The 25,345-nt window shown below is 40.1% G+C and overlaps 1 protein-coding gene across 1 annotated transcript in view; it reads left to right on the top strand.

Moving 5' to 3' along the window:
• trappc9 (trafficking protein particle complex subunit 9) overlaps positions 1-24,749 on the top strand; it is a 244,221-nt gene extending 219,472 nt beyond the window's left edge. Inside the window, 3 exon segments of the mRNA XM_030741516.1 lie at positions 21,956-22,068; positions 22,070-22,180; positions 23,239-24,749. Coding sequence (XP_030597376.1) covers positions 21,956-22,068; positions 22,070-22,180; positions 23,239-23,418 — 404 coding nt within the window. The 3' untranslated portion in view covers positions 23,419-24,749.
• The last annotated feature ends 596 nt before the right edge of the window (positions 24,750-25,345 follow it).

The raw sequence follows: 25,345 nt of genomic DNA, 5'->3' as shown, positions 1-25,345 counted from the left end.
CTACACCGACTCTGTTACGTTACAGTTTGTTTTCTGGGAGACCTCAGCCTGAACCACTTTAAGTGTCAGTGTTTCTTTGTCTCTTTCCAGACTCATACATCAGTCTCCATTTATTATTACAAAAATCCATAAATCATTCAGTGGATTTTGGTAACTCTGTGCCCTCATCTGCTTTTGTTTTTTTGTTTTTTGTTTTTTTAGAAGTGTGAGCTTCTTGTGAAGCAGCACTTACTGTGTGTGTTAAACTTGACTGTAGGGGTGAGTGAAAAGTAAAATGGGCTACAAAATGACTTGTTTTTCAATAATTACGGGTTTAAATTTAGGCTAATTTTCAGTTTGGCTACTTCATAATGTGTTTAATTAAAGTTTGTGAATAATGGCTGCCGCGTTATCACAGTGGATATTGTGTAACAGTGGACATTTACATGTTTTGATTAAGAATGCTGCACTCGTTAAACAAGTGAGCATCTGCATACACACTTTAATTTTTACAGTAATAATTCTCAGCATCAAATTAGCCGAATAAAATCCTGAAGTGTTTTTGATTAGTGTTCCTTATCAACAGGTTGTGCCTGGTGCTCTGATCTTGGTCCTCATCAGTGACACAGCTTCTCCTCTACCCCTTAATTATATCAAACACACACAAACCTGCTCTGCCTAATTAGACCTTGGATGAGAGCCACAGAGGTCTTGCTCATGCCTCTTGTATAATTGCATCTGATATTCACTCCTTAACAAGATTTTGCTAACCTTCTATTGACATTTAAACAATAAAGTTCTGATGGGAGGACAGGAGGAGCAGAGCTCAGCTGGCCTGTTAAAGCTCCTCAAGCTCAAGCATCCTGAGTTACCATCCACTCTTTATTGGAGGATGAGCGAACCTTCTGCATTTACTCTTCAAATGCTTTATCACTGCCAGGAATTATCAAATGAAGTCCTTTGATGATTTTCCATGACATCATGTAATAGATTGCAAGAATATTATTCATAAGTCTGTCATGTCTTTTGATCAGTTTGATATGAGAAGAAATGACAAGAGGGAATAGTTTGATTTTATTCAGTTAGCTGGTCCCAGCCACAAGTCTCCTTAAAATTACATTTATATACTTGCCACAAGAAAAAAATAGAAACTTGCCCAAATGTCGCTGGAATTGGGCTTCCATAGTAGTGATCCATCTACATTGCAACCCTGTGGAATTGAGTATATTCCCTTTTCTGCACAAAGTGCCGACAGAACTGGGTGTCCTAAAGTTAAGCTTTTTGCATTTATAAACTTTAGGCTACTACATACTCCAGCTTAAAAAAACACTTTGATTTTACAGCTTTTTTATAAACCTTGTTTGCTGAGATGCATGCATACCATCTGTGTTTGGTGCTACTGTGTGCTGGTACAGCATTTTCATGCGGTCTGTTTAGCTCACTGAAGAAGGCTTGTATGCCGAAATGTGTCTGAGCCTTTAAGGTTACATATTACAAAACCACAAGAATAAAGACATTTATTTGTTTATTTTTTTAAATGGAGTGCCTCCAACTTTCTCGATGTTTTATATACTACATGCACAAAAGTACTCGCCATGAAAACCCATGTTATGAAGTTCACAGCGCACAGTTTTTGTGCTGGAAGCTTTGACTCAGTCATTGAGGTCAAGTGTTGGCGACTTTTACGAACTATGCTCCTCAGCACTTGGCGACCTCGCTCTGTGACCTTTCGTTGTCTTCCACTTCACAATAATACCACTTACAGTTGTCCATGGAATATCTAGGGCGAAAGAAATTTCACAAACTAATTTGTTGCGACAGTGGCATCCTGTTACCACGATACAATTCAGTGAGCTCTTTAAACATCCTTCACAAATGCTTTTAAAGGTAGACTGCTTGGCTAAGTGCTTGATTTTATACACCTGTGGCAATGGGACTGAAAACACCTGAATTCAAAGATTAAGAAATGTGGACTAATACTTTTGTCCATGTACTGTAGTGTATGCATCCCTTTCAAAGAGCAATTCAGACAAAAACATTTTGAATCCATGAAACGTTCATCAAAAGCAATCAATTCCCAAAATATGTTTTTTCTTAAGAAATTTGTTAATTTAAATTATATTACAGTTTCAAATAAATGTTTTTGCAATAAACACTCAAATTATGTTAAAATTATGTTTTAAAATGAGGTTTTGATATCACATGGTCTTTATGGTTAGACTTTTTTGTTGGCTACTGTTTCTTAATCAAGAACAGCCTTTTTAATATTTGACCAAAATCACCATCTTTCACCAGGGATGGAGTACAAGTATTGTAGTTGTACTGCACTCAGTAGAGACACACTTTTGGCGGCTCTCTTATATCCCAAGAAGTCACCATAGCGAATGGATCTGCATGTCTGATTTGACAGATTTTACACCAGAAGTAAAATAAGATGCCAGAGCAAACACACAATAGAGCTTCTGCCACAAACCTTAAAAAATGAGCATAATAAGCTCACAGTTATTCCAGAGCCATTGGATTGGATTGCATTCAATTGTACAGGTGTTCAGCAATAGCCATAACAAGCTCCCATTTGCTGCAACAGCCATTTGGTCCATGAACAGATGGCAAATAAATAGCCAGATGTTGAGTGGTACTTGACAGTGGAAGGAGATTTATGTAGCTTCTGTTTTGTGGGCTCTGAGACCTTGTAGGAGTGCAATTTTGCATTTATCCAAGCCAACAATCTACAAAGGGGCATGCTGAAGTGTTAAAATCAAGGGCACGGGGGTAGGCTGCACTAATGTATAATGCATGTTTGTATTAATCTTGGGTTTGTTTTTTTCATTTATCATCCAGCCAAGAGCAGCACATGGAATTTTGACCAGATTCAGTGGCAATAGGACTATGTTGCACTTTGATAGACAGCTGTGCCAACACAAGCAGCTGTCTGCTATCTGCCTGACCATGTTGCTGCTGTTGGTTCCTTTTGCATTTTTAGTTATCTGACAAATGATATGGTTGGCGGTTGTGTGGTGCAGGCTGTCCAATTAGCCGGTTACTTAGCACTAATTAGTGTGTATGTGTGTGTGACACCCCTACAGTTTATGAATGTTTATGAACGAAAAAAAACGATATGGTGGCAACCAAAACACTAAAGTTCAGGATTTGGATTCAAAGACAAGAAAGCAAGTCCTGATGTCACAGTCCATCTTTTATATACACTGAACAATGAGTGAACAATGTGGATGCTGTCACTAAGTTAAAATTAAACCAATATTGCTGAGTTTAATGTGGCATTATTTGCTTTAATTAGTTTTGGTCACCTCTTTCTGTCCTAGCAGACCTCACCAATGAAAATAAGTATTAACAGAAATGTAAGTACATAAAGAGGTTATTGCTGAAATAATGCAGAGCAATATTTGAATCAAAATCACGGTTTATTTCTTGAAAGTCTTTATTTTCACAGCTAAAATTTGAAAGCCTTTCATGACTAATTACTGAAAGCTGAAAGGCTCACTACTTATCATTATGATGCCTGCGGGGGTCCATTCATGGTGCGGCAAGATTTTACAAGTCCCGGTTTTATTTCCAGCTCATGTTTGAATGGCCTGTTTTGTTTTACATAAACTGCCTTCAGATTACAGAAATCTCTTTTATCTGTGATCTGCAAGTATCTAATCATGCATGAGGTAACAACGCTGTATGTCTTAGTCTGAAGCTTTTTCATCGAAAGCTGTCTAATACACCCCTGGCTCCCTCTCGATGGCCTTCTTGATGGACTGTGAAGCTAGTTTACTTCACTTATCTACTATAGAGATAATTGATAGCCCCCAGTACTCATTAATTTTTTTTCTATATTCAAATCTGATTAAATGCACAAGTTTTGTCAATGTAAATAACCCACCTTAATGCTTTGGAATTGACTGCTTTATTACTTTATAGTTGCATTAAACATAAAACAATAATAATTTAACCTCTTTATTTATTTATTTTTTGCACCTTGGCAAAATGAAGTGTTGGGGAAGTAATGTGTTTTAATTTTTCAGCAGCCACAGTGCATTGTTGGGGGTGTGCAGTATAAACATTTTACCGCAGTGAGCACTTTGCACCAGAGCTGTTTGAGAATACATTTCGCAGCTCACTGCGCCTCACAGATCAGATCAGATTTGCTCAGTCTAGTGGTCACCACAAGCTACTGTTCTGTTCCTCAAATCTTTGCCTCCTTTTTTTGGTAATGCATACATACTCAGATTTGGTATAACTACTCAAAAAGTGTGGGGTCATATTTAGAGGAGAAGATACGACTAATGGAAAGTAAAATGAATGATCACGGTGACTAATTCAGCAGTGCTAATGAAGGAAGACTGATGGGAAATGCTGAGATAGAGGATGGAGGGAGAAAGGGCTGCAAGGCGGGGGATACAAATGAATGTGAAAGAGTGGGAAGAAGGAATCAACTTGGACTTGTGGAGATGGATATGGCAAGCACAGCTCACGTCACTTAATGAGGGGGAATGATGGAGTTGAGAAGTGACAGAGGGGGAGATGGAGATGGAGTGCAGTCAGTGGAAGAGTTGGGAGGATGCGTAGAGTTTCACAGGCTGACAGTGATCTGGGAGAAGAAGGGTAGCTTAGACTGATGGAGCAAATCCGTTTGGGTACCTGCTTTAGGAAGTTGATTGATGGTGGATGGTTTAGTGATGTAATGTTGTCCACTGAGATTTAATTTAGAGGCTAGGCATGGCTGCTTTGCACTGAATAACAGGTGGGAGCCTGAGGAGTCAGCTGGTCATTTTTTCCCATAAGAATGTTTTGGTTTATAACAGTTTTTTAGAGTTCAATTTAATATTTTAGAAAGTTTCAGACTCTAGGCTTTTATGAATGGGACTTTACCAGTGATGGAAGGGGACTACTTTCTAGTCCTAATATTCCAGGATTGTGATTTTATAATTTCTTCCTTCAAAAGAATGGAAACCAAATGAGTGATACAGTATGCCTAATAGTTTGAATCACATCGCACTTTGGGTGCATCTGGGCAATAACCTCTTAGAAAAGTACACATGGCCATTTTCAAAATCCTCACAATTTATTGTGCACATTCATAATGTGAAGTCTAATGATAAAAGTAACAGTTTCTGTTACTTAATTATAAGATCTACATTCTCTTCAGCTTTAGTCACACATGATGCTGATAAGCATTGTTTGCATGCTGGCTCACAGTCTCACATCTGAAATTAAGTGCATTCATCGCCAATGTGGTGAGAAGGGTGGTAATTAAAATGTGTTGGAATATAGTGCAGTCATTACAAGACTTGCACTGACGCTTAACAGATCTCAACAGAGACAAGTGCTTTGGCCAAATTTTAAACTTGAATAATGAACAGTATTTATCATGTTGAAGAAAATAAAAATTTAAGAATTTCTGTACCTTTGAGTTTATGTTTATAAGGTGGATGGTAGAGCAAGTTTTGAGTGAGATTCGCAATTGCATTTACTCTCTGCAGGTGACTGAACTAACTTTTCTAAGACATTGATTGCCACGCATTCTGTGGAGGAAATAATAACCTTGCAGGTAGCTCTGCTGTCTATAGTGATTTGCCCCCCAGTGAGGTACTGACAGCTCATTACCTTAGAATTCCTGCTTCACACTGATAATTCACCCAGAAAGCCTTGCATGTCACCCCTTGGTTTTTTCCCTTTGAAAAGTGTGCTTCATTTATGTAGATGATTTTGATTTCTAATGAAGGCTTAATTTTGCCTTTTCTGCTATTTTCAGTGAAGAGACAGCTGAAAGCCAGGTCATACCAGCATTTTTAACAGCAGCCATTCCACAGGAAATGCCAGAGTCTGCAGATCGTCTTGCTGAGATGAAGTTAACCTGATTATGCATTCATGTAGAGTTCTACTTTGTCCATATGATACAAATTAAAACTGATATGCAAATTGACATTAATTTTTTTTTTAAGGTGTCAGAAGGTTCAATAATCACTCCAGTTTCAAAAAATTTGAATTTTCTGGCGATTATTTCCTGGTTCAGGCTTGACAGGGTTAGGAGACTGAAGACTAGTGGAGGACTGAAGAGTCCAAAATAGAGCAATGATGCAGTATTTGTAAGCTTTAACAGTTTGTTGAAGAACCCTTCATGTCATAGCGGATGGTGTTTGGCAGAGATCACAGGGTCAGGTTGGGTCAGGTTAAGCATCTCAGAAGAGTTTCGGGTCAATGTCTGTCAGTTGCTATACAAATAAAATACTTGACATGCATTACATACAATATTGCAAAATATCAATGCTTGACACTTTTTTGTATGTCTGATCATTGTTTCAATACTTGCATAGAGGTGTGATTAATATCACTGGTTTAATGGAGTTACAAAGAGAACCGTTGGTTGTGAGAGCATAGTACTGGTTAGTCCCTTAAATTTTTATTACTGTTAAAATTAATTTGTGTTTGGTGTTAGCACTGCTGCCTCACAGTTAGAATAACATCTAGAAGGTCTGGACCCTGCCTCTCGCCCTATGACAGCTGGGATAGGCTCCAGCCCCCCCGCGACCCTTAACAGGATGTGCGGAAGCGAATGGATGGATGGATGGTCTGGGTTCGATTCCACCGTGGCCCAGGCCTCTCTCTCAGTGTGGAATTTTTATGTTCTCCCTGTGCGTGTGTGGGTTTCCTCCGGGTACTCCGGTTTTCTCCCACAGTCCAAAGACATGCACTTACTGGGGTTAGGTTAAGTGGCTAAATTGCCTATAGGTGTGCGTGTGAAAGGTTTTTCTCTCAGTGTTAGCCCTGCGTCAGGCTGGCGACCTGTTCAGGGTGTACCCCGCCTCTCTCCCTATGTCAGCTGGGATAGGCTCCAGCCCCCCCGCGACCCTGAACAGGATAAGCGGAAGAGAATGGATGGAAGTATATGATGGATTATAATGTACAGTAAACTTATATATATATATATATATATATATATATATGTTTCTGTACTCCACCTCACGTTTTCCTGCTTAGAAAATTTCTTAGAGCCTAAATATAGTGCGTGTACCCTAGGGTTTAATTTGTCCATGACAAAATTGCTACATGAAAGTAGTGTACCCCACAGTGTTTCTGTTTGGAGTCTTATCTGCTCAAGAAACAAAAAAGCAGCAAGAGGGACATCATGCAGCAGCAGATTGTGTGTGGGTGATGGCATGGATTTGGTTGCCCCCCCCCCCCCCCCCTTTTTTTTTTTTTCTTTTTTGTTTTAAATACATAAGAAAACAGCATTCCCTTTACTGTCATCCCTTTGGTTCTTGCCTGGGAAATCCTCTTCAGTCACTGCTGTATCTGCGTCATCAGGAGCAATTTTTACCACTTTCAACCTCCCACATGATGGCAAGCTTGAAAAACAAAGCGAGGCGCTCTGGAAAACAGAGGTGCTTCCCCTGCCTTCCTTTAAAGCCTTATCTGTCATCTTTAGCAGCTTGAAGGATTTTTTGTTTTAAACGTGTCTTTCAAGTGTAATCTTTATCACACGTCCAGAGACTTGGTGAAGAATTGTAGTTTTTACCTAAGATGGGATGTTCCCTTCTTTTCATTCCCTGTCCATCATAATACATTTTACAGTACAAGTCTGTGGAATTAGAATCTTAGATGGTTTAAAGGGATATCCTGATTTCCAGGATCATTCTCATGTCAGTGGGGGGAGGGTCACCTTATTAAACAAAGATCAATGTGGATGTCAGCCAAACAACTGCACTGGTATCGTGTGTGAATTGGTTTTAATTGGCTGTAAGGTTAGGACTCAGACAGGAATTCCGCCACCATGCCTGAAGGTATTTCCAAGAAGAAAAAGTGGATTCATTTGCATAATTATTGCTGGAACATATTAAGAGGAGAGACACAGTAGAGTAATGAGCCAAGAAAATGGGAGTAAGAGTGCAGTGCGGCATATGACACCAGCCATGTTTAGATCTGAACGCAGTGAATCTCTAAGGGGAGGCTTACTAATGACTTTGATTTGTCTGGAGATGAGTCAAAACAGTTGTTGCCTCCGCCTTCTCCCACTCCCCAACTCTCAATCTGTCCTCCTCAAACAAACACCTCAACCGCCTGCTGATGTTGTTGCTCCAGTGCTGAGTGTGGAATTGGCACAGCAGGCAATTGTACAGTGCCCTTGTTTGGTTTTCCAGTCTTGGAGATTATGCTGGTGGAAGAGTAGGCGGATACTTTACAATGCTGCACATCCCCTGCAATTACATGTGCTGTTCCATCCCAGTTAGCAAATATTTGATAGTGACAGACTATGAACCTTATTGTCAGGCAATACAGTTATCACATTTACAGTGTTTTAGTTTGCTGTTGTGCTTGTCTTTGTTTGCAGACATCACCGTATTGTTCATATGTGACACTCAGTCTACCTTTATAATCTATGATGGCACTGCACTGGTTTCCATATTGTGGTATGAAAAATTGTGGTTATCAAATTATCAGATCATTTGTTTATATTAGTAAATATTCTTTTCCTTTAATCAGCTTCACTTTATTGTTTTTAATGTGTTGTAGAGCTCCCTGAAAAGTTTTTATCGGGCCATTTGTAATATTTATCAAACCAAATGAGCTTCCACGCACCCCAGGAATATCAGTCCGTTCTTACGACAGTGAGCAAGATAGCATCCAGATATAATTATACATTCACAAAGAAAGCAATCCAAATTTAATCTGACATTATGTTCACAGAGTTGTGACAACAGATAGGACTAAAGACCATGTTGCCGTATGTCACAGAGTATGATGATCTGAAGTACTACACAAAATGAGAGCAAAGAAATGAATCGAAGTCCTTGAAGCAAAGGGCTCTCTCTCCCAGTAGAGTTATAGATGATACCAGATTAACATAATGAAGGGGGGGTTACTCCAGGTAGGGGTTTTCATTTGCCTTATCTGGCTTAGTTGAATATATGTCTTTTATAAAAGCAGTTTGACAGTTTAGGAAACCCATTCATATTTTTTAAACATTATTTGTACCACATGTAGCACTGTCAATTAAAACTAGCCACTTCTTGCTAGCTAACATGATGCCTATTCATATTAATGCAGTCAGAAACAGAGGTTTGTTTCTCCATTGAGTCGTGCCCATCGCAAAAGTTTCCTGGAGCACCCCCTTTGATGTTGAGGAGTGCAGTTCAGGCTACAGTTATGTGTGGCAGACACAACACGGTAAGTTTGGAGTAAATGGCCTGGTTTTCATAGCACTTTTCTGCTCTACATGAGCACTCGGAGGGCTTTGTACAGCATGCCTCATGCACACATTCATACAAGCACTTTCTACATCTAAGTGCTTTCTATCTAATATTCACACACAATAATATTTCAGTGAACTCATTGGATAAGTAGATGACTTGCTCTACGTTCTGAGCCACAACCACCTCAGCTCAAGCATCTCAGGAGAAACATATTAAGTTCAGGTTAAGGTAAGGGGAAACACATAACAAGGACACAGCAACATTGAACAACTAGTAGACAGTGAGTGGCAGCACAGAACATCAGGACCTCTACTTTCTCACCTGTGCTGCTGAGTCTTGAACTTCATCTGCCAGACATACATTGCAGATTTAAATGTTCATTACACATGAAGCAGTGTTTAAATTGCAGTTTAAAAGAGGCTGGAACTCAGAGATTTTTGCTACTGACCCTCTTGCATATGCATTTCTGGGAATTCCTTTTTCAAGGCACAGAATATAGGGAGGAGAATAATTAAATCAAGTGCTCAAACTGATTTACTAATATTTGCATCTAATTGCGCCAGTATTTGAAGCCAAAAAAAAGCATGCCTTATTTCTTGCACTTGATATGTTGGCAGTTTTTGCTGCATGAAGAGTGAGACATTTCTCCACTCATGTTAATTTATTTGGAATGCCAAAAGAAGACGTGATTAAAAACGTGTAGATTACCAAGCCACCTAATTCTAAATTTGCTCAATGAATTCAGAGTTGACCTGGAACCTCAAGCCTAAAGGAGTCACGCAATACCAGCAGCAACAAATCCTCCAACTCTTCAGTTTTTGGCATTGGATTCTTTTCAACGTACTGTGACTTCTGAGGCAGGAATTTCACAGCCTGCGCACTGGGGCTCGAAGTGAAATGAGAACGAAGGGATTACTATGATAATCAGGCTTTGGATGGATGTCAGTCTGATCAATGCATTTAAGTTAATAAACTTTAAAAACACATTTTTTCCCTAATAAAGTTTTATTACACTCAAACTGTTGTAATTTCAGGACCATAGACAGCGCACAAGGTTTTCACAGTGATCTCGTGAGCTGTGCTATAACACATCACTGTTTTTAGTGGTGGACCTACACAAACTCAGCTCCCATGCCCTTTGATAAGTGAGATCACACACACATACACACACACACACACACACACACACACACACACACACACACACACACACACACACACACACACACACACACACACACACACACACACACACACAAAACTCCCCCATGAAATCTGCAAATCCATTTTTTTTAACTAAGCTGATCCAGCACAGAAAAACTGTGGTGGTTCTGTTGCAGAGTATAGAAATAAAATTTTATCAATCAGGCATTTCCGGTTTGTTTTTAATCCCTTTAAGTGACGTAAGTTTTCTTAATATCAGAGTGCTGCAGAATGTAATGTCAAAATATTGTTGCACAGTTTACCGTCCTACATTGGAGCCTGTTAATTACTGATACCTGTTTCCATTATAATGACTGTCTGCTAGACTGCCACCACAGGCCTACATTTAATGTACACGTGTATGACTTTTTCTGATTACAATTAACAAACTGCGCCTGTCCTGTTGGGAAATTTCCCGCAGCTGAATAACATCTCTTTGTTTGCGACCTTGTGCTAAATTGTGCGGCTCTTGTTGGATTGTAATATTACGCCTGTGTTTAGAAAACTGCGCAACTTTTCTAAATCACCCGCAAAACTGACCACACCTAGCATTATTTGGGGATTTTGTTGAGTAAATCGGGCCCTATATGTCTTGTTAAGTGAGATTCGAAATAAAGGTCGGTACCAAGATAGCTATTTCCTGCTGTTACAAGTGTTTATGCAAACCTAACCAGCTGCTAATTCTAGCCTCTGCTTTAACACTCATGTAACTCTCCCACCCACACTGTAAAACTGCTCTGTAAAAGAATGAGAAAGTGGATGTTTTGTTTATAATGTACAGGGATGGCCATCTCCCCAAACCCCAAAACAACAAATCAATCATGTAAGTCAGAAAATCGGCAAACACTCTCTGAAGTCACTTTATTGACAGTACACAGATGAGAGACTTTATAGATCGTAACAGTGGCCAGAATGAATAAGAGCAGAACTTTGTAATTGAATTTTTGTTTGTTTCTGTGCAGCTAAGCTGTTGGATCTTACAGATGTCAGAGTAATTTGGTTTAAAGCAGATAATGAGGCCCTTTGTGTTTGGAAATCACCTTGATATATATATATATATATATATATATATATATATATATATATATATATATATATATATATATATATTTGTTTTTTTTTTTGTTTTTTTTTTTTGTACTTATAGATTTCTAGAATCATCGAATAAGGTAATTTGAGTACAGGAAACATCAGAACTTTTTACTTTCTTTAAAATAATAATTCATGAGTGAAAATCATCTGGTAAATTTGTAATTATCCTGCTATATGGGCACCGACGGTGAGAAAAGTCATTCTGGTTGTGTTAAAATCAGGGCTCTGGATTATCAGATTTATTGCAGCAGCTGCTTTTTCCTTTTTCACACTCAAGCCATCGATGCCTGCTGGTGGAAGATAGCCCCAATTATTTCTTGTCCATATGTGATTAACAGAGATTTGCCTTTAAACTTTAAGTACGCAGGCCTGTTCAACACTTATCTCCCATCCAGCTTGCCTCAGACATGGACCGGTAGCTTCAGACATACCCTGTGAGCTCATCCCTGATCGTGCTCCAAGCCTCAGTGGACATATGAGAGTATGAAATTACATAAAGTCTCACTTTTCCTCCACAATTTTCCATTTCTTCTATTGTGCTTCTTGAGTAATGCAGAGTAGGTTAAAGGCATCTAGAGTTAATTTAAAATGTACAGATTGTTGTGGCCAGTGTCGCCTTATATGTGCTGCAATCATGGAAGTGTTATATCTCAATCAGGCGAGTGCATCTCTGAGCCGTGTACTTGATTGGCCTTAATTAATTCAGAGTTTTCTGATATCAGTCCCAAATGTAGTCTGCAATCAAGTGTTTTTTGCCTAATTGAGGCCAATTGCCACTAAATTACTTTTGGAAAATTTAAAAATTGGATCCTGACAGTTTTATTGCTGTTTGGTTACAGGTACGTATGTGGGAGGGAAGGCAGATAGGAAAGAAAGCCCAAAGCTCATATCCTGCTAGTGTGTACTGATGTTTCCTGGGAAGATATGCAGAGTGGAGGAATAAGAGTTCAAAAAGTAGTAGTTCTCCATAGTACAATAAATCCTCAAACTTAATGCTGCAGAAGGACAGATAAAAAAATATAGACAGCAAAAAACTCTGTGTAGGGCTAGAGGAAGGCATTCCTTTCCTGCTGGATGAGGTTCAGTGGCTTTCCCAGAGGATGCCAGTGTTTATCAGTAACTTTGGTACGCACTCAAATGTTGTTACAACTGCTTAATAGATTACTGTTAAATTTAGACATTTATAGTCCTGAGAGGATGAAGTGTAATGACTTCAGTGCTTCCTGAAACTTATTCTCGTGTCACAATGATGTTGAGCATTTAGTTATTTTTTGTGTATCCAAGTCTGACTTTGTGACATGTGGGAAGCAGTCCATCTGCTGTTAAACTCAGTGTTGCTTCTGCGTCTGTAGATTATTCTTTACAACTCCAGCTGTATGTTTGGGCTCACTGTCATTCAGCCAATTTAATTTGGGTCAGTCTGACACTTCTGTGGTCATACTGCATGAAGTATCCAAGAGCTCCTAAATATCTAAAATACCTCAAACTTTTTCAGTCCTGCGTGACATTTTAGGGAGCTGGGTATGGATGCTTTCACAAGAAGTGACGCATCAGTATGCTAGAGGGAGATATTTTGAACAACACTGAAGCGAAGAACCGAGAAAAGCACAGTTCAGTAGTAACAGCTAAGCCTGCAGTGAAAACAGATTTAATGGGACAAGAATAGCAATTTTAACTGATTTTCCATGCCTAAGTGGATTTTGTCATATCTACATTTTAACTACACATTTACAAAAATCAGTGACTTCTGTTTCCCCCCAATTTAAGAACAAATTATTTTAATTTCATGATGCTTTTCTCTTGTAGCCCACTACATATCTTTTAGTTACTCCAAAAGCCCAGGAAGCATTTATTTCCATTTTCCTATTTGATCATAAAATCTTATGTTCTTGAGCAATAATTCCAACCTATATTTAGCTTTTGGCTTCTTCATGATTTTAGATTTTATCTTTTGGGTTCTGAAAAGATGGCGTTACAGCAGGACTATGGTTTCCTTTGGAGTAGCTAATATCTGCCCCCAACTTGGTATGCCTAATATAAATATGAACTGTGAATTAACTATAATGTGTGGTGCTGCATATTGTGCTGATGAGATCTGGTTTAACCGCAAGTGGAAAAATTATACAGGTAACGGCACTAAAACAAAAACAAAACGGCAGTTAAAAACAAATCCACCCCTGCAGAGCTAATGGGCTGCATCAATTCAACCAGGCATTTCAGAGAATTATAAGTTGCTCGGTTGGTGAGTTTCCACCTAAATGCTGCTACATGAGTACAAAAATTGATATGAAACCTGCACATTTAAAAATCTTTTCCTCAGTCAAACAAGCGGACGGCATAAAGGTAAAAGCTGAATTTGGACCCTCACAAATCAATTGTAATTTTTGTTCAAATTACAAGGTAAGCACACATCATTCTTAATATAATGCAACATATTTAACTCATCAAATGCTGCGTGAGGCCCTGCAGGGTACTATAGCATGTATAGAACTTGTATAAAGACTTTTGTGGCCCCAGAGGGAATTGTATGATTTATGATGTGACTTGACACAGCATTGGCTGGAACTGAAGTATGAAAATTAAAGTCTGTGTGTGTGAAGTTAGAAAAATGTAAGCTTACCAAACTTCTCTTTATCTCTTCCTGAGGCTAGGCGCTCTAACCTACATTAGAAAGTATTTGGATAACACGTGAATCTGTACGGTTGAGGAAATTGTACCAACTATAAATCATGGGTCTGACAATATTGTAGATGTTCATGTGTAAATCAGCTGGTCTTTTAAAGGATAAAATGATCACATCACATTTTTATTCACGTTTTGGGGGGAAAATAAGTACTTATTTATATTCTTTCACCCTTTCTGACCCTGTTAGTGGATGCTTGGCTGTCAGCCTGTTAGATGATGACATTCGCCTCAAAAAGAACACAGGAACATGCATACACATATAGAAATTGTACTGAGCACTTGCATAAAGCCTGAGCCTTGTTCCGAATAGTGTTTAGCTAAACTGCTAGAGAATCCTCTGAGGAACCCCACAGCTGTCCAGTTCTAATTTCACTTTTTCCTTAGTGTCTGGATGTGCTGTGGAGGGCACAAAACGGGGTTGTGGGTCGTTTCATCATTCTGCTTTAGCCACAGTTAGATCTGGCAGGAAGCCAAGAGCTTTTTACAAAAAGCTTAAGCCAAAACAACCACTAAAGTGTAATGGCACACAGCCATCTCACTATTCCTCTCCCACAATATTGATCTGTTTTATTTTGGGACATTGTATAGCAGAGATAGTAGAGCTAAATTGTTGGTTTTATTTCCCATCGCACTCACAGTTTAGTGGAAACTAAATTGTTGATCCCGGTATCTGGTAAAGTGTGAACTGTGCGCCTAAACGATGCTACATTATATCATGCATTATTTATTCTAATACAGGCAGGAAGTCAAATGAAAATAGAAAGCAATGGATTGTAGTTCATGACTTTATTTATATTGGTAAACAGAATGATACACTGAGGTACTGTATGCACAGTATTAGAATGTACAATGTGTATGCGCCAAATATTGCTTAACAAGTTATGATCACTGGTACTTAGCTGTGTCAGTGGGAGCATGTTAGGATGTTCATGTTAGAACAGTATCGGTGAGGAATGGATGGTTGCGTTTGGCCTTTACATTGTGAGGCCTTGTGTCAGCACTGCAGGCTTGTACAAATTTGACACCTTTAGTTGAAATGAAACAATTCAAGAGCTAATAGCCAGTCTTCTATGAATATGATCTAGTCATAGTGTTGGCCTAGTTTTTTTGTTTTTGTATTCATTCACAGCATCTCTCATACAAGAGTCTCTTCAAATCGAATGTGATACTTTTTTGAAGCACTAAAGAGCCCGCTGTTATTCCCGCTCGTATTCTGACTTATAGCAATAAGTTGTATTGTTAAATGTCTCAATAAGTTTGAGTGAGTATCTTAACCTGTGCATTCTCCTTTTGAGTGCAGCTCAAAGTGAAGAATAAGAATGCTAAACAGTGTTAACCTTGGGTGCTGCTACGCAAACAGTGAGCCACCGGAGTGCAGTAATATTGTTGAAGAGGAAAACGCAGAGATTGAATCAAAGGTGAAAAGGGAGAGAAGTATTGTTTTAGTAAACATAAGTCACGTAGCCACCAATCAGGAATTAAAGCAAATGTTTTGGATGAGTAATGCTGCTGCTCCCGTGGTCACAGGGCTCAGCGATGAGTGTGTACAGGCTGGAAGCAGCTCTCGGTAAGGTGTCCCGAGTGGAGACGAGCCAATATTATTCTACCAAGCTTATAAACTGTTGCTGCAACATAACCCCCCCCCATCTTTCTGCCACATGCGGCTGCTGCTGCTGCTCACTTGAGCAAGTCTGCTTGTTTGGGGTGAAGCTTCTTAAATATGTTCCTGCTAACTGTTAGATAATTACATACAGTGTTGGATTTTAAGGAGAGGGGACAGATGGACAGTGATTATTCAGATCTTATAGAAACATGTTGCAATGAGAGGAGTTTGATCTGCAAATTTGTAGTTGAGTAAATTTGCTTTCACCAACTTAATACCTATTAGATTGCATATGTGGCTACAGGGTAGCCTGGAATCAGCAGCGTTCTAGAGGTACTGGCCTCCTGCTCCGCACTCATTAATGTGGAAATTTTTTACATTACCTGATGTAGGCAGGACAACATCCAAACACGTTCCTATCATCTTTTCATTGGAGCACGTGGAATCTTTGGAGGAGTGGTTGTTATGGGGATAATTCTAAAAGGGGCAGATGGCTTGGGGGAATATCAGAGGCTGGTGGGTTATTTTTAGACTTACTGCAGCACACCTCAACCTTTCAAAGCACATCCTCTGCCTCCGCTGGAGCATTCATCAATGACCCTGCCTTGCTAGCAGCCATTGGCCAGGATGAGCTGTTAAACTCTGCTGACCTGGTCATCTGGGCCAGAGCACAACTCTTTGTTAATGTTCATCCTGCAGGATAAATCACTGTCAGTGTAGTAAGCTTCACCTGGAGTTCTGCTTAAACTGGATTTTTACTCGCTTGTATTTTTACTTTAAGTTCTTTTAGTCTAATAAATCACTTTAAAGCAATTCTTGATTTTATTTATTTGTTCTATACTATTCATTATTCATATATACATTTAGGTTTAATAATTACTAACATTACTTAGCTTCTTCTCTTTATACCACTGCTTTTCCTTCACTATAAACACACACACACACACACACACACACACACACACACACACATGTAATTAAAACATTTTGCTGATGTAATCAGTTTTCTGCAGTTACCTCCCCTTTTTTTTAATGAACATTTCCTTAAGAAATGCAGTTTTACATGAACTGCGATAAACATGACATCTATATTTGTTTGGCTCTAATTCATCCCCTTCCCTCTGTTGCTGCACAATATTTGCGAGTGAATCTTAATGAGCTGAATTGACACCCGCGGTGACGCATGGTATAGTCTTGTAAACACTGGCATGTCACCCGGCGTCGGCCGTCATCCTTATCTTCACCTGCGCTCCTACTTCAAGGGTGACAGAGATACTGCGAGGGGCGGAGAGGCTTGTTTAATCTCTGAGATGTGTTTTGATGGGTGGCTTTCATACTCACACAGGAGGGAAGTGTCTCACACACACACACACACACACACACACACACACACCCGGTTGCTGTGGCGACGCCTGCTGCAGCGCTTCACTTCTGCCAACTCCAGCAGAAGCAGCAGCATCTGGGCAGAAGTGTGTGTGCATGTGTGCGCTAACATAAAATGTGAACACGGTTACACATATTATGTAACAAGCTCCAAGTTAGCAGAGGCACCAAATGAATAAATAGATCAATTCCTCTCGTTCCTTGGAGTTTATTAATGAACCTGTCACAACCCAACAGATCAATACATTAAAAATGAGCTGGGTGCAGTCCCGAGTTAGTTCTTAGCAAACAGTGCTCTTACACACACTCCTGTACTCACACACACTCACCCTGTGATATACCTGTTGCTCATGCAGCACTTGTTGGAGCAGCATTTGGATATTTAATCCTCCTTCATGCTGACTTTTGCCTAATCTGTGTTTTGTGGCCTCTTTTGCTTGTGTAATTCCTCCAACTAGCCAAACTGCTGTATGGCTCATTTACCACTGCCTTTTCTGCTCTGCTCTCCGATCCTCTTCTTCCTGCCTCGTCTGAAATAAACTTCAGACAAGGGAGTTTATTTCATGTCTTTGCTAAATCCTCTGCAAGCCACATTTCTTTGAAACACATGCAGCTAGGATTTAGGGAGCTGAGCAATAGTTTGGTCTTCAACTGTTGTTTTTATTTTTCAGCAAACATTGTTTTAAGTTTCATAGTCAATAAAAGCAGGTTCTGTAGAAGCACGAGCCCCGTGGAAAGAGGGTGGCTGTGGCTCAGGAGCTAGAGCAGGTCACCTACTAATCGGTGGTTCAATTCCTGGCTGTTCCAGTCTGCATACCAGAGGATCCTTGGGCAAGATACTGAACCCCAATTTGCTCCCTGATGTGTTCATCAATGTGTGAAAAAAGTGCTCGTATGAATGGGTGAAATGAGGCATGTTGTATAAAGTGCTTATAGTGCTCATGTAGAGTAGAAAAGCGCTATATAATAACCAGTAAATTTTCAAATACCATTTACTTTAGTTTACATATTTACTTAAAATATGAGAAATGAGGCCTCCAGGATTTGGGGCTAACCCCAAACTATCATTAGCTTAAGCAGCTGTAGTGCAGAGCTAAAAACATAGCATTAGATTTTACACCAGCATTATAACCAGAGCAGGCCTGCTATACAAGTCAGTTAATTACACTTCTTCTTAAAATGTGTTAAATTTTATCAAATAAATATATGGCGGTACGGTGGAGCAGTGGTTAGGACTGCTGCCTCACAGTTCGATTCCACCTTGGCCTGGGCCTCTCTCTCTCTCTGTATGGAGTTTGCATGTTCTCCTCGTGTCTGCATGGGTTTTCTTCGGGTACTCCAGTTTCCTCCCACAGTCCAAAGACGTGCAGTTATTGGGGTTAGGTTAATTGGCCACTCTAAATTGACCTGTGTTGGCCCTGCGACAGGCTGGCAACCTGTACAGGGTGTACCTTGTCTCTTGTCCTATGTCAGCTGGGATAGGCTCCAGCCCCCCCCGCGACCCTGAACAGGATAAGCGGAAGTGGATGGATGGAATAATAAATACTAGTAAATGATGACAAAATTTTTCTATTTACAAAAATAGTTTACTTAGAATTGACTTTTTTTTAACTGAATTACTGCATGGATGCAAAAAGACTTCATTGGGGGGGGAAAATCAATTTAGATCATGTTTTCATTCATATATTTTCCTTGAATTGTTCTGCCTTAAATATGTCCCCTTCTAAGCCTGTGGGATGAAACCCATACTTATTCAGCCTTCAGACACGCTGCATTCCTTGACACAGTACTTAACAGAAGGCTTTGGAGATAAACTACAGACCATGGTTACTCTCAGTTCTGCACAAGAAGCAGCACACAGCAGATGCTTTTCAAAAGCTGGGGGGATTCATAGACGTTTGCAGATATCCCCCATTGAGCCGCAGCCAGTCACAGACCTTGATCTCTCCCATCTTGGCTGGCTTTTATATTTTGAAGGTTATGAAATGAATGCTATCTTTTCTCATTTGTGCTAATTTACAAATTAAATGAAATCCTTTTTATATAATGGTAAGTAATTGCATGTATTTTTTTAACCCTTGTGGAATTTTTCTGTCTACAGTGGCCCTCTATTTCTTCCTACTTTGTGTTTTTCTGCATACATGTTGGTTATCTAAGCCAGAAGATTGCGCTGATATGCAGTCGAGGACGGCAGAGCAGAGAAACTCTGCAGCAAGTGTTCAGGCTGTGGGTGTGTGTGACAGAGCGGCGTGTGTGTGTGGGAGTTCATCAGCTCATTACAGACTAACCATCCTCTTTTGTTCCCTTTTTAATGTGAAAGAATTTGTTTCCAGTTTTAGAGCCAATGTAGGCTACCTATAATTTGCACATCTCCTAGCAACAAGACTTTGAACAAACTAAATATAACTACTTACAAAGGTGTCACTATAGGCTGAGCACTACTGGCTATGAAAGGGTTAGTGTGTATCTGTGCATGGGTGTGTGAATACACCATCACCAGAGGTCTTTCAGTAAGAGCAGAAATCCATAATTTTCCATATGCACTTCACAGCAGTGTGAGATGATTACAGTGTTTGAACAACAGCAGAAAAATGGTAATTCAACTAGATCTCTACTATACAGTGTAGGAAAACTTGATCATGTGCACGTCCACATGACTAAACCAACTTAGTTTTGACACAATGCAATAAGTATTTGCAGGACGAGGCCTGTATAGAGATGATGAGTGTATCACAGAGCTGCGGTTCCTGCAAAATGAGTTCATGTACTGGAAAAGGCAAAGTAGTTTATGGACTTGACTCACAGCAGCAAACAATATTTGTACATGTAGCTGTCAAATTAATCTTAGTGTAAAAATACATGCAATGGAGGTTAAGTGCATGCAGTTGAAGTTCAGCTGCACAACCAGCCACAAAGTGGTCCGGGTTTGCAGCAGAAATGGATCGACTCTCTGGTGTTAAAGAAGTCGACAACATCTCTTGAACCCTAGACTAAAACCAGATCTTCCCGAGGAAGCTTGGCACAAAAAAAAAAATTGGTGCTGTTTTCATCGTGCATCTTCTGGGCCAATTGTCAGCCTCGTATCCAAGTGCTTTCTGTGCTTCTTCCTTCATAAGTGCTTTCTCATTTTGTGTTAAAGAAATGTATTTATGCGAATGAACCACAGCAAAAACTAAAAAGCTGATCGACAAGTTTTACTTTTTAGAGTATACAGTAAAAAGAGTGTGGAAAATGCATTAAGCAAACTCCAGTAAGAACTCAAAAAATCAACAGTATTCTGAAAAATAAAAGTAGGCAAAATTTAGTGGGGAGAAAATTGAGTGGCTTTTCTCAGTGCCTCAAAAAAGTGACTGAAAACAATTGATGGCATTATTCATTATTTTCAAACTTCTCACTTCACCTTCAGGACTTTTGCAAAGGTTAAAATGATGAGAACATTGAGAATCCCAACCAACGTTATTTTAATTTGGCAAATTTTTGACTTAAAATGGAAAATTTAAGTCAGCAATGAAAAACATACTGAAGTTTAATATGCTGCCCATTCATTTTAAATTATGAGAAACTGCAAAAACAAAAGCTTCAGTTTGTAACCATGCAAACATATACTGAGCCCAAATGTCAAAGTCTTTGAATATCAAAGGTAGATGTCACCAGACATGATTAGTGAAGCCTGGAACTAAATGAGAAACAGAGAAGTGTCTAATCAGCTCATAGATCCAAGGAAGACGAGGGCTGTTTTCTCACTCATTACAAAAGGACTTCTTTTTGCAGCCAGAGGCATCGCACCCTGCTGGCCATTAGAAGAAAATGTGGGTTTAAGGCACTTGTACGTTTACTTTTTAGATATAGAAACTCGCAGCCTGTGAAATCTAGACAGACATTAAAGAAGAAGAAGAAGAAAACCTCTTGTGATCCCCTCAGTGTGTGCTTGTGGTAGTCTGTGTTGAGTGAAGTGTGTTTTTTAATACAGACGTGGATCTGAATGTCACCCTCCTGTAGCTCCAGCCTCCCCGGGGCTCTCTCTCTCACTGGTTGTGACAGCACAGCCTCAGCTGCCCGCACCCCGCCTTCCTGCTGGATTGTCTATCTTAATACTTCCCCACTCGCCCCCACCCCTTACTGTACACAGCGGATCGGCACCAAACTCAGCTCGGCTCTTTCATCTGCCTCTCGCACAGCCTGAGCAGCTCTGACTCAGTGTTTATCACAGCCGCAGGCGTGACACTAGAAAGTATATGACAACTGGCTTGCACGCGTGTGTGTGTGTGTGTGTGTGTGTGTGTGTGTGTGTGTGTGTGTGTCTGTGTGTGCGTGCGTGCGTGCGTGCGTGCCGTTGTTAGTCTCAGAGGAGTCATTACTCAGGTGATCTTTTCAGGACCCTTGTTTGTAGTCGGTCTTCTTCTTAGCCCGCCTGGAGCGTGTAGGCGCTCAGTTCACTGAGCTCATTGTTCAAAACAAATCATTGTGTCTCCCTTTGCACCTTAACCAAATAGGGGCCACCCTTTAGTGGAACTGAACTGAACTCACTCGGTGTGTGTTTTGTTTCATTGGGGGGGGGTGTTACTTTTTTTTTTTTTTATTTCATGGTTGTGGCAAGAGAGGGTGGGGTGTGGGTGGGTGGGTGTGGGAAAAAGGGACAGTGACTGCAATGACTACATGCTAGATTTGAAATGGTTTTTTTTATTCTTGCCTGCCACATTCTGCAGAATCCTCCCCATTTTTTTTTTTTTGGACAAACTGACAAAAGCAATGTCCTCTCTTATCCTCCCAGCACTGATGCTTTCCTTCCTTTTTTTTTTTTTGTCTCAAGATGTGTTGGTGAATAAAAAGCCATGTGACTGCGACGTCATCGCTGACTGTAAAGTGGGTGATGCTGTGACCCTGGAGGTAAAACTAACCAATCTGAGCAAGAATTCGGTGGGCCCCCCTCGCTCTGAATGTGGTGCCATATCAGGACTATCAGAACGGAGTCCAGAACTACGATCTGGAGGACGGCGTCACTTTCATCGGCTCCAACACCTTCTACATTGATACGGTCAGTCAAAACTGGAGTACTGTATTCATGTTGTTTTCCAGCAAACAGCGAAGATATGCATTGCTGCGTGCTGAGGTGGAGGTGGGTTGCAAATTGGCTTGCAGATGCACAGCAGCTGTAGAGATTAAAGTAGCTTAAATAGCAGATCCTATGTGAGACTGTGAGATGCAAGCTGAGACTTGGAGTGATGTGGGTTAGCAATGAGATCAGATGTTTGATTACTTCCTCTGGCCTTTAGTGCTAGCCATCTAGATTGCTTTGTTGGAACCTGCCCAGATTTGGAGCTACCTGCACAGAGGTGTCTGCCTTCTCTTGATTTTAATGTAACTCAGTGACCTTGTACTATGTTTCTTTCCACAAATTATGACCAGATTACTCATTTAAAAAAAACCCACACAGATCTTGATGTGAACAATGTTGTGTAGAAATGTTCTCCTTTACCGAACTGCATCAAACAGTCGTATCACTCTGAAGAAGAAGAAGGCGTCCATCTAACATCTGACAGGTGACACTGTGCTACATGCTTCTTTTGGGTGGCAGATGTGGACAATACTGCCTATCCCAGTTTCTGTATGTTACTTTAAATGGGATTAAGCGGTTATATAGCAGGAGAGAAAAACACACTAGAAAATCTGTGAAAAGTTCTACTTATCAAAATGAGCCTAACTCATAAAGAGATGGCATGGTTCTTTAACTCTGATTGTAAAAATATTTCTATTAAAGAGACTTGTGGCTCCAAAAAGATCCCCAAAGTCAGTATTCGTATATAACAGCTTCTCGTTTCTGATGTTAAACAAGCTGCAGGCAGTTAAACAAGACTTGGCTGGTGCCAGAACAAAGAGTTTGCAGTTTAAGAAGCAGATGAAAGAATGCATGAATTCATCATTTTCACGAATGTGCAAAACTGCTTAATTCTGGGTATCGTTCTCAGCTGAAGGTAACTTTGTCGTCAGAGCCGTGCTTTCTGCTGCTGGCTTCACACAGGCTGACAGTGTAGACCTTTCACTGAGAGGTGACTGCTAACAGTTGCTACTGCTGTGTCTCTTTTCATTCACCAGGTTAAACCCAAAGAAAGTACCGTCTGTGAAGGTGCCCTGCTTTTCCTTTACACCGGAGATTTCTACCTTAATATCAAATTCCAAGATGACAGTGCTGGACGAGAGCTGCCTTTGGCCTGGTTCACTCTGCCGAGTGTTCACATCAGAGCTCTTGACACTCCACTACAGGCCGGGGCCTAGGGTCATCGAGGTCATAGGTCTGACTGAAAGAACCTTATAAAGAAATCATGTGTAAATATAATTTTGGTAAATGTTACTGCATTTTTATAGCTAACACACTGTCTCTGCTTAAGGCTGAATGAATACAGACTTTGCACGGGTGATGTGAGGCAGAATCAGTTTCTCCATCCTTTCTGAGCGTATCTTCAGAGCTCACCAACATTCACAGCAACAAAATAAGGTCATTTCAGTGCAATCACAGCAATCAGCACTCGCTCGAGACAGAATAAATTGGTTCATGTTTTCTGGTTCAAACAGCACACCAATTCACATTATTAACCAGCAGCAACACATGCTAACCATGCTGATCAGTGAGGAAGAAAGCTAGAGAGCCTAAAGTGGAGGAAGTCTTCTTATTAATCTAACCCTGATCTGTGAGATTGTAGACTGCTCTGTAATAGACATGTAGTGTACCTGATAGTCAGTTGTAAGGCAGGGTGTAGTATATAAGTGTGTTCCTTTGAATATAGCAGGTTTTCTTATTGTCCAGGATGCAATAAATCAAGTTGGTTTGTTAACTGGGTGCTTGTGAACTTAAGATGGTCTGCTGATTTAGCCCAAGGGGGCAACGAGGGGGTATTTGGGCCAACACTTCCTGTTCCATTCCAGCTTCAATTTGAACAAATACTGGTAGATTAAAAAAGACTAAATCGTTGTCCGACCACTGCCAGTGGTTTCTGTTTCTCTTCACCTGGACTGTTTACCCGCATGCAACATAAACTGTCGCCACGCCAATAGCTGGGATGACTGCATGCTGTGATCACAAAATCTTTGGAATGAGCCCCTTAAAAAGAAGTCGGTGTGACTCCTGAGTTGACATCTGCTGTCTGGTTTGTGAAGTTTGAGGACCACTGTTAAGTCGCAGGGAGCACGGCGTAAGTAAACAGAACAGAGCGATCTGAAAATAGCAGCCATGCCAGAAACTGCCAGAGAAGGTGACCTTGAATTAGCTAAATTTAAGTTAGTTTTTGATTTTTGTGGGCTGAAAACACTTTTTGTTCACACCTCATATACTGGCTTGTTAGCAGCTGCCTGCTGGATTAGCCGCAAAAAGGTAGTGCAAGATTCAACAAGGACGTGCAAAACAACACTTTTTTTTTTTTATTACAGTGCCAAACTTTGGGTTTAGCCAACAGTGCACACTGAACTAGTTTCCCCTGCTGTATGGACTTACCTCAGCTTCTGCCACACTGAATGATGGATGTATTTGAGTGTCTTAGATTAGGCTCATTGTGTGTGACATATGATTGCTGTAAATAAATGTTAAAAGAAGGCAACTATTGTTCATTTTGACATTATTACAGTTGTTTTCATTTGTCTATCCAAGCCATTAAATATTTGTGTTGATCTTCATTTATTGTGCCCACTGAGGTGACCTTTACCATCACAGCTTTTTGGGACGCTCAAGTCTGACATTTACATTCTTCAAAATCCATAAACTGCAATTACAGAGAAAAACATTACTGAGTAATAATCATTTTTAACATTGAATTTTTGCTGGGAAAAAGTGGCCAAACACCATGTTGTCATGCAGCGATAGCTTGCAGGTTGTTGGTACAGCTTGAGACATACACTGTATATTTATAGCCTGTGATTGAGTAGCAGTTACACTGACACTATTACCTCACCACTGTGTACATTTCTGTTGGTTTTAATGCTCATTGATGCACCCAGAACAGCCACAGCATTACTGACTGAGTCCATTTAGAAATGGTTTTCCAGTAACAGGTTACCACAGTTCCCAGCAGAATCTAAAAGAAGGCTAATAGCAAGATCTCACACTGCCTGGCATTGAAACTATACACCATGAATGTATTTATTTATATAAAGAAGCAAACAGTAAAAATGCTGTATTTCAAGGTCTGTTTCTTTTTGTTTTAATGCTGTG

The sequence above is a fragment of the Archocentrus centrarchus genome, chromosome 11 (genome assembly GCF_007364275.1).
Source record: "Archocentrus centrarchus isolate MPI-CPG fArcCen1 chromosome 11, fArcCen1, whole genome shotgun sequence".
Taxonomy (NCBI): Eukaryota; Metazoa; Chordata; class Actinopteri; order Cichliformes; family Cichlidae; genus Archocentrus; species Archocentrus centrarchus.
This window is presented reverse-complemented; position numbering and strand designations above follow the sequence as displayed.